Below are 10,020 nucleotides of genomic sequence, written 5' to 3'. Positions count from 1 at the left end.
TCATTTCCACCATCTCAATTTCACGTATTCGCATTCTAAGAATGATCATGTTCTCATCCACCAACTTGCCATCATAATGTTGCCCAAACGGGTCTCTTTTCGAAGCAGATATAAAACTCTTTTTATGTGAAATGACTGGTGCACTTCGGGGCAATATATTGCCTGATGGAGGCTTTGATAGAAGCATAAATGAGCATAGTGATTTTGCTTGCATTTTATTGGACTTGAAAATAAGGCTTCAAAGTGATAAATTTCGAACTGTAATTTATGTTTGGAAGGTATTGTTGAATGGTTTTTTGGGGCTGATCACGTTATGCGTATATATAAGACAGTGCCACCTATATAAGACAAGGTTGTGCGTGTGTTCTGTTATTGCAGGTTACATTATTGTGACTTTTTCAGGACGGTGTGGAGTGGAAGTTGGGGCGTAAGGTAGAGCTAAATTCCAAGAAAGAGAGATTGGTGATTACGCCATACCATATATTTGGAAATTGGAAATGGAGGTGGCGTGTCGATTTATTTGAATATTCCTTACGCCAAAGCAAGAACCTTCTTGTCTTTCTCATCGCACCATGTTGGATTTGTTTCCTGTCCAATCACTGATATCATCATTACAATTTAATTTTTAAAACAACTATGTGAGACAAAGCCGCAAAAGCTACGCTGCAATATAATAACAATGTCGATACGTCAAATGACTAGTAGTAGTCTCGCTTAATTTAATTAGCATGATATCACTTTTCGTTTAAAAAAGATTTTAGAATTACTATGTTAACATTTTGTCAAAAAAAAATAAAATTACTATGACAACATGGCATGTGTGATATATATTTAGCAACTAAAGTTGACAAATTGAAAAAGAAATGATTGCTAAATTGGAAAACCGAGCTTGTAAAGAACGCAGAATGACGTAAAAAGCTCTTAACATTGGGGCAAGAAATAGCAAATTCTAGAACGCAGAACCTTCCGCCTGCCTCAATTTTCACGTTAGTATCCATAGGCATAACACTAATTCAACTGCCCGGACCACTTCTACATACTCTGGTCCCGGAATGAAAAAAAAGTGCTTTAATCAAATGAACCAAACATGAAACTGCACAAGAGTATCCACTATCACTGTTTATTATTATTACAGCCAGGTAAGAATTTGTTAAAATAATCGTATGATTTGGATGTCCAATAATGACATCGTGTATTACCAGTGATTGTGGTCTTGTTCTATAGGAAACGGCTTACTTCTCAGTATTTGCAGGTCATCCTTTGCAAAATATCATTCTACTGAGCACCTGTATTAGATAAATCAATAAATATATGAATGTCTGATAAGAACAGCAGTAGTGCCCAGCTGATTACAAACCTTCTAGAATAAAAGAGCCAACAGGGTCTACTTCAGGTGACTCAATGGGCTCGTCCGAACCAACTTGGTCAACCTCTGGTGCTTCATGTGTCTGATCAACTTGTTCAGCATTGAATTCCTCGAGTTTTAAATGTGGTTTGCTGAGGTCAGGAGGGGTCATTTCAAGTTGCTGGTATTTGGGCTTGTTTTTCTCAAGGAGAAGGTAGGTGGTGCAATACCAAAATAACAATATTTTACTTTGCGCTATCACTGTATCCCTAATCCTAATTTTTCCAAAGGAAAGACGCTCTAGTGCCTGTGAAAGAGGGAAGGTAATAAGGTGCAATGCATCAGTTCATCAGAATTCAAGAAAGCACAACCCCCAAATAAACAACTATACTTTCCATGTATTTTGACAGTGGAAAACAAAATACGAATCTTATATGATTGATTATGTGATGATGTCTCTTCTACAAAAACAGTCGCCCAAAAAACAATGACAATAGATACTTAATTTTAATTTAACTCAAACAGAAATGGATAGATGAGAGTAGATTGCAAGTCCAGATAATATTCTCAATTTGCTACTTATTTTATGGAGTAAGAACAAATGCATTACAACTCTACGAACAGCTGTATTTCAATTATATTATAACATGCAAACTTGGGAAAAAACCGATGGTGATTAGTCTATCCCATTAGGTCAGTTTATAGGATTTCCTTTTTATCACCTCCCAGTACTTTCTTGTCAACCCTAAAATGCAACCATGTTTTCAAGTTTTCCTTTTCCCTTCAAGTGTTTTTTAATAATTAGGTCAATTTTTTCCAGTTTTGTTGTGCACTAGTCATAATATAAATATATCAGTATTTTATTCAATTTATCAAATTTGATCTTAGTTGAGTTGAACTTAAATTGATCGGAGGCTCTATCCTCACCTGCTCTCCAGTTTGAATATCAAATGAATGCTGATGATCAAATTGAAGACCACTGAATTCATTGATGCAAAGTCCTTGAAAGGCCCTGAAAGTGTGCATAAATCAATTTGGTATTCATCAGTTTCGTAGTATGAGTTATATAGTTGAAGTTAACTCCCTTTGCTTACTAATAAATCAGATTAGTGCTTACCATCTAATCAGAGAAACACTAGGAATCCAGCGGAAGATGATTGGGGTATTCTCAGGATTGACATAGTAGCCACCAAACACTATAAAAACGGTCATAAGAGAGGGGCCTACTGCCATTGCTGCTTCAGTGGTTGGAACCATAGCACCCACAGTAAGACCCATCGCAGATGCAGCAAAAGATTCCACAGTGACGATTCCACAGAATTTCCCAAATCTAAAATGTGAGATGCACATAATTAACTAGAATAAATCCCTCATGATGACAAAGAGAAAAGGCAGATGTGAGTGAAGACGGAGAAAAAGCAAAAGTAACAATTTAAAAGGAATGGAGGGAGTAGCTCAGAGACCAACTAATGAAACTAACCTCATCAAAGTAGGATGAAGACGTGCCATTGGGTACAAAACAGCACCAAACATTAAAGGAAATGCTGCTCCAATAGGACTCTCAGCCAACAATTTCGAAAACAAATATGGTCCCAAAGAATAAGAGCCTTTAGCACGTTCTCTATCAACAATTGCCCGTTCCTTTGGAAACACGCCTACAGTCTTTGTGAGGGCAGCCATAGCTGTGTTTATTGCAGCAACCTGAAAATGACATCCATGTAATTCAGGAAGGCAAACCTAGTCAAGTCAAACTGTCATTTAAAGAACATAACAAGTTCTCTTAGTTATTTGAGTTCGAAGCATTTCAAAACATCTGTCGAGATAATTACTATAAAAGGTGGAACTCAAGCAGTAAGTCTACTAGATTTGGATAACACTATCCCAACACAATTAACTGGCAATCCCCATAATATTTGATTATTTCAGTTTTACTTTAGGTTAATAAGCAAAAATTCACTAATATTTTAAAAACTCAAGCCTTATAAAAGCATGTCTGAGGTACACAAAGCACAAATAAACACTTGAAGGTATATCTAAAACAAAAATCCAACAATCAATAGTCAAATAACACAGCATTGTATCTGAAGATGACTTCTTGTTATAGCATTACATACTGTCACAAGTATCACCTGTGCTATGTTTATTTGAATTTGCTACATTAGTATTTCCTTATTTAGCCTAAGTTGAAACTCTCATTTTATGTCCTTCGGTCAGCTCTTAATTGTGCGAGCCTTTATGCTACCAGATGATGTGGTAGTGATTGGCAGTTAGAATATTCTCAATGCTGTTAGTATTAATTGGTACCTATTAATAAGGCCAGGTGGCCAATTATTGAAATCACCACATCATTCACATGAACAAGAATTGTTATCTCTCCTCTAACTAATTCTCTTTTTCTTCTCTCTGTTCTCTGCTACCAGCGTTGTTCCCCCATTAGAGCTTAGGATTTTTATCAGATTCCTCCCTAAAATTCCAAACTATCACACTTCTAGAATGTTACCTTACAAACATTTTATCATGCATAATAAATTTAAATATTCCACAACAGCCAATGAGACACATGTGTTTGCCAATAGAGTTATAGACATTACTTTCTACAATCGTAGTAGAATAAAAATTGTATATATAGCATAAAAACAGTTCAAAGTTGTTCCGCAATGCATATTAGAATCAGGCCAATATGAGAAATAAGCTTGCAAGAATCAAGAACATCACAAACCTGAAGCAATCCCATTCTGTCTTGTATTGAAGTCTGAGATTTTCCCATTCTCCAAAAAACTGACCCAAAGATAATTGCTGATGCAATTGACATCCTTGCCCGAACTTTGTTGGTAGGTGCATCACGGGAAGCCTAGTCAGCCAGAGAATCATGAATCAAATAAATGACAAATAAAACTCATTCACCTTATACTGAGAGCAAGATATAAATTATCCTTGTTTTACATTCCAGAGATAGAAGTTATGACAATAGGCAATATGGTTGAGGCCGTAAGTCAAAGAAAAAAAATTACTGCACAACATACAAGATATGAAAACAATAAACAGTAATGACATTATAACACTTTTGTGGTTGTCTTGTCAAATGACTTAATCAAGGCTCAAGCCTCATAAGTCCTTTCTTAAGACACATCAAATTTGTACGCGGGAAAGAAGGAAAACCATGTACAAGTCCTTTCATGCAATATAATCCAGGTTCAGCCATTTAATAAGTAGAAAGATTGAATTGAAAAAGGCAGACCTGCATCCATGCCCGTCTAAGAAGCAAGCAGAATTGTTTCCACCAGCACCCTTTCTTCTTTGCTACAGTCCTCATTCTGATTCTCTTTCTACTTTTAGAGAGATCGTCTAAAGTAATTGGAGTGGCATATATTATTGTAGATAGTCTATGTGAGAATGACTCAACTAACCCGTCAATCCTTTTTTGAGAGGAATACACACTATCAGCAGAACTGTAGTCTATAGATATAAGATCGGCCAAAAATTCAGCCGGATTTACATGATCTGGGCAGTGGTACCTGTTTCATCAGCAATTATCAACAAACTGTTCAGAATTACAGTAAAAAGGTCATATATATTTTATGTTAATTATTCATACAAAAAGATCGCCATTTCAATCCATAGTTTATTACTTCTATTCAGATATTTACAATTACAATAAATAAACAGCATGCAGAAAGAGATTGTGCATTTGGGTTGAATGAAGTAATAGATGTGGATTTTCAACTTGAATCATTAAATAAAGAAAAAAAGGTCATCAGACAAATGCAAAATATATTTTTCAATTACCATCTCAAATTGAAGTCAGAACAGAAAAATATATCAACTGCATACAAAATGGGTATTAAGCATGGACTTCCATCCCTGAACTTAGTTTTTTTTTTTAAAACCAAGATATAATTAAACAACTTTTTTCCCAATACACCCTTAGAAAACCAAGAGCATACATTAATTGTATTATATTTTTAATAGGTACATCTAGTAGATTTTGCATTGAAAATAGGCACCTCCATTAGATTGACACCAACCATCAGAGAGGAATACATGACATTACTAATAAAAACTACAAGAATTTGCAAAATAATAGTGATTAAAAAATAATTATTTAGGGTAATTTAGTCTATAATCTGTGCCAAAACCTAAAACTACCGAAGTTCAGGGACAGAGGGAGTATCAAAGTTCAGAACATGGTAAAAGAATCTTTCCTTTTAGAAATTTAGAAAGGAAAAAAAAAAAAAAAATATATATATATATATATATATATCAACTTGTTATAAAAAAAAAAAATCAGTTACAATTAATGAGAGGAATTCCAGAGTAAGAATCTATGATGGCAAAATATCAATAAGGTTAAGACAATGACCCGAATTTTGAAAAGTATGCCAATGGTTCATCACGAGCAGGACCAGCATAAACAAGTGTACCCCCGGTTAGCAAGACAATGTCATCGAATTTGCTATATACTGAACCTCTTGGCTGATGTATTGAACAAATTACAGTATGACCATCTAGAGCAAGTTCTTGGAGAGTTTCCATAACTTTCTCAGCCTGGAAGGCATCAAGTCCTGAAAGTAACTTTATAACAAAATAAGTGGAGAGAGAGAGGTTATAATTGTCTGCGAAAATTGACCACAGATGGCAGCAGCTAATGGCAAGGAGAAGTCATTTATGCATTATCACTTTAAAAAGAAAACAAGACTTCACAATAAAAAACCATCCAAGGTAGAAAGGAATTTCTATCTGTGCATATATAGTCAAATACACAAGGGCCCCCCTACAAGTATAGATCAGTGTTTGAAGATCCATTGTGATTCAAAACATAAAAATTTGACTCGCTAAACCAATCAATTGTTGCAATATTAGTGTAAAACCAACCCCTTGTGTATGCACGAAAGACCCCTCAGGAGAAGTCAATATACAGTGTCATAAGTTGGAAGAGATGAGTTATTGAGTTTTGAACCACAAGGGAATTTTTGAAATCAACCCATAGTTGAAGGGGTTTGTTGCTTTTTTTCAATGGGTCATCTCACCGAAGATTGTATCAGTAGCCTTTCAATATATCAATATCTTCGACTTTTTTCTTTTTTCGAGAAGCAACTCACTAAAGGAACCCAGAGGAGTCCGTTAATTTAGAAAGTTAGTTACTCAGAGGGGTTTAGTTAGATAAAAATTATGAAGAGACGAGAGTTATCATTCAAAGGTCCAAGCAAGTGCTCAGTTGTGAAAAAAGGAAACCATTGGAGATATCTTTCCCCTCATTATGTTCATTTTCAATCAAGAAATAAAATGATTATTTTCTTTACTCAATTCCCTTGTTGGTTCCTAACAGGTAGGGATGGACAACTTAGCAAGTCAGAGTGTAATTCTTGCTCCATAATTAACAGAGTGGTAAATGGTCAGAATGTAGCTAAACGAAACAAGCATATTGAACTTCTTGCTGATTTCTTCTGTTTTTTTATTTTAAGAATGTATACGAGCAATTTGCTCGGTGAACAGTTTATATTTCTGTTATATCAGCCATGCACGTGCACTATATTATAAGCAAAGTTCGAATCCATTGCAAAGCAATTTAACATGTGCATGCTTACCTGTTGTGGGCTCATCAGCAAATATAACAGATGGGCTTGCAAGTAGTTCACATGCCAGGGATAAACGTTTCTTTTCACCACCACTAATTCCACGTACTTTTGCATCGCCAACGTTGGTATCAGCACAGCTGACCTTAAGCACACAGATGCCAAAGGGAGTAATATCAGTAACACAGGACTATCCAATGAGACTTACACATTGTCAATCATGAATCTGAAAAAGGAAAGCTAAAAGTAATTGCATAAGATACACAAGTAAATTTGATGGTGATTTTCATTTGTGGAACCTGTAAGACTGGAGAACAAGTATCCAAATATGGAGGGCAATAAACAGAATGGATAGCAGTACAGTAGTCAATCATAATTGATGGACCAAAGTTCAATCTTCAAGAAAGATATAAAGGTTTGCTGATGCCAGCAACTACTTTAAAACTGTTCCTATATTTCAATATATAACCAGCAACTACTTTGCCAGGTGAGACAAATTACAAGATACAGAAAAACTCACCAAACCTAGTTTGAAAAGGAGATTGTTGACATATCCGTCCCTCTCTTCTGTCGAAGTAATGTTAGGAAGCTGTAGTTCTATAGCGAGAGACAATGTTTCCCTCACAGTAAGCTGTGAGAAGAAGAGATCCTCCTGTCTCACATAAGCAAACCTACAGCAAACAGGCTTTTCAATTTATCAAAAAACAACTTATATATAGGCTCTGTTTGGATAAACAGTTTAATTAAATGTTTGTAGCATAAGTGCTTAGGTATAAGTTATTTCTATAACAAAACATAAAATAAGTCAATTTTTTTCATATAAGCTATAATAGGCAGTTTTCATAAGTTATCCAGAAAAGCTTACAGAAATAAATTAAAACAGCTTATGGACATGTCATAAATTGTTTTAATAAATCTCTCAAAAAGTCTCACAAGTGCTAGACAGTAGATAAACTCAAATAAATCATCCAAACAGGCCTATATATATTAGGAAAATAACTATAAGTACAAATTCCTATAGAACAATTGAACAAGCATACTTATAAGTGTTTCTGGAACTAGGCTTTCCATTGAACTCCAAAAGGCCATTCAAATGAAGCCGGGCCGACGCTGTGAGCTGACCAGCAAGAACATTAAGCAATGTTGTCTTCCCTGAACCTGAAGGCCCCATTATAGCTAATAATCTTCCTGGCTTTGCTTCTCCACTCACATTTCTAAGTAAAAACCTCACCTATTCATTTCACATCAAATCCCAATCATAAACTAAAAATCTCCATAAAGCAACAGAACTATTACAAAGGCGTAACATACACATGCATGTAACGATAAAATAAAAATCCAAACTCCAAAGCTAATACAATAAGGTTTATTCACACTACTAGATTCTGATTTGCACAGCAACCAAACAGGACTTCAACATTTACGAAGTGAAGGCATAAAAAGAGAACTATAGAAGGAATAGAAACTCACGGAGTTGGAGGATTTATCAGAAAGGGAGCAATTGATATTGTTCCAGCGGATTGTGACCGGCGTAACCTTTCCGGAGGGAGAAGGAATTTCACCGTCGTGGGAATCGTTGTTTGGATCATCGTCGTTCTCCGGCAAGAGAGCGGGGCCGGGTGCGGAGAAGATGCGAACAAGGAGAGAGACGGCGACGGCGACGACTACCTGGCCGAGACCACTGCCGCCGAAGCCGGTGACAATTTGATGCACCTTTTTCCCGCCAAAAACCACCATTATCGTTCTGAACTCTAAGCTGTGAGTGAACTTTGAGCTTCAAACAGATAAATGGAAAAAAAAACAATAAAGAAAAATAAATTATCCGCGTGAGACGACGTCGTTTTGTGACTGAATAAAGAGCATGAGTGACGCGTGTCCACTTGTGTAGATAAGACGAATAGAAAAATCTAAAAAGAGACACTGGACTTTGTATCACTCTTGAGAAAAAGAAAACAGGTTCCATTTTTGTTTTATCGTTTCCTTATCTCAATCTCAATTTCCGATTTTTTGTGAAAACACCTCTTATTTTTATTGAATATCATAAAAATAAGATAATATGTCAATTAATAAAAATATATTTTAAAAATAATAAAAATAATTTTTTTGACAATTTTAATATTTTAAAAAATATAGATAATTGTTTATTTTAGAAGACATAGATTGCTGCAGTATTTTCAGACCTTCTAGAACTACATACTATAGTGTTGTTCATGTGAAGCATAATTTCTCTACAATCACCTATAATGCGATCAATTAAAGCTATCTTGCATTTTTCATATAGATACTTAACAACTAGCTCAGTATCAGTTTCAATACATGGTTTTGTTTGTTAGGATTGAACAAAAATTAGTTAGTTAGTTAGTTAAAACTTTTACAAACTTGTTAGGATTGAACAAATAGTGAAGACCTGATGATCTCAATGTAATATTTCACAACAGTTAATCTTTTTTCTTCTTTCTATATACAATTCACAGCACACACCTTTCACATATATGTTTGACATTTTTTAATTATAACTTGCTACAAGACTTGCCACCACACTCCAACACCCATAGTTGTCAACAAAACTTGCCCCAGAGTCAAAGACTTGCAACCAAACTCAACAACCATAGTTGTCCACAAAACCATTGGGCATGCAACCATTGTCATGTTCTTTACACATTTAATTGTAAACATTTTCATATTCCAAAGCCTCGAGAGATATAGCAACATGTAATAGTGTTGTAGAACTAAAAGACTCATTCTACCTTGAATTAAGTAATTAAACAAAGTAACATGGAAACACTGCAAGTTTCTTACCTAGGACTAGGACTATAAGAATGTTGAGTTTTCAAATGCATTTTGCAAGATAACAAAAGGGACGAAGAAATTAACAATAAATTTACCAACAATAAGAAGTAAAATACAGGGCTGCCACAATCAGTCTCATACACACTCAGTTGTTATACTTTTGCTACAAAATCAATCAAATAAACAAAAAAAATGTTATGGCATGATCAATATACAAGTAAAAAGCTTATAAATAGATTGGAAACAATATCACACTACAGACCATTCAATTGGACATGCACATCAACATTTATTTTAATGGTGTCATGGTTA

General features: G+C 35.0%; 1 protein-coding gene across 1 annotated transcript; it reads right to left on the bottom strand.

Annotated features, from left to right (window-relative positions):
• Positions 1-906: 906 nt before the first annotated feature.
• Positions 907-8,768, bottom strand: LOC101492643 (ABC transporter G family member 7). The gene is made up of 12 exons (XM_004496920.3): positions 8,389-8,768; positions 7,959-8,149; positions 7,439-7,589; positions 6,931-7,063; positions 5,706-5,907; positions 4,584-4,860; positions 4,065-4,196; positions 2,826-3,046; positions 2,463-2,675; positions 2,273-2,357; positions 1,358-1,652; positions 907-1,286 (listed from the first exon to the last, which is right to left on the bottom strand). Exons 1-12 carry the CDS (start codon positions 8,653-8,655, stop codon positions 1,276-1,278), a joined length of 2,178 nt encoding a protein of 725 aa, XP_004496977.1. The 5' UTR covers positions 8,656-8,768; the 3' UTR covers positions 907-1,275.
• Between the last annotated feature and the right edge of the window lie 1,252 nt (positions 8,769-10,020).

The sequence above is a fragment of the Cicer arietinum genome, chromosome 4, assembly GCF_000331145.2.
Source record: "Cicer arietinum cultivar CDC Frontier isolate Library 1 chromosome 4, Cicar.CDCFrontier_v2.0, whole genome shotgun sequence".
In the NCBI taxonomy this organism is placed as follows: Eukaryota; Viridiplantae; Streptophyta; class Magnoliopsida; order Fabales; family Fabaceae; genus Cicer; species Cicer arietinum.
This window is presented reverse-complemented; position numbering and strand designations above follow the sequence as displayed.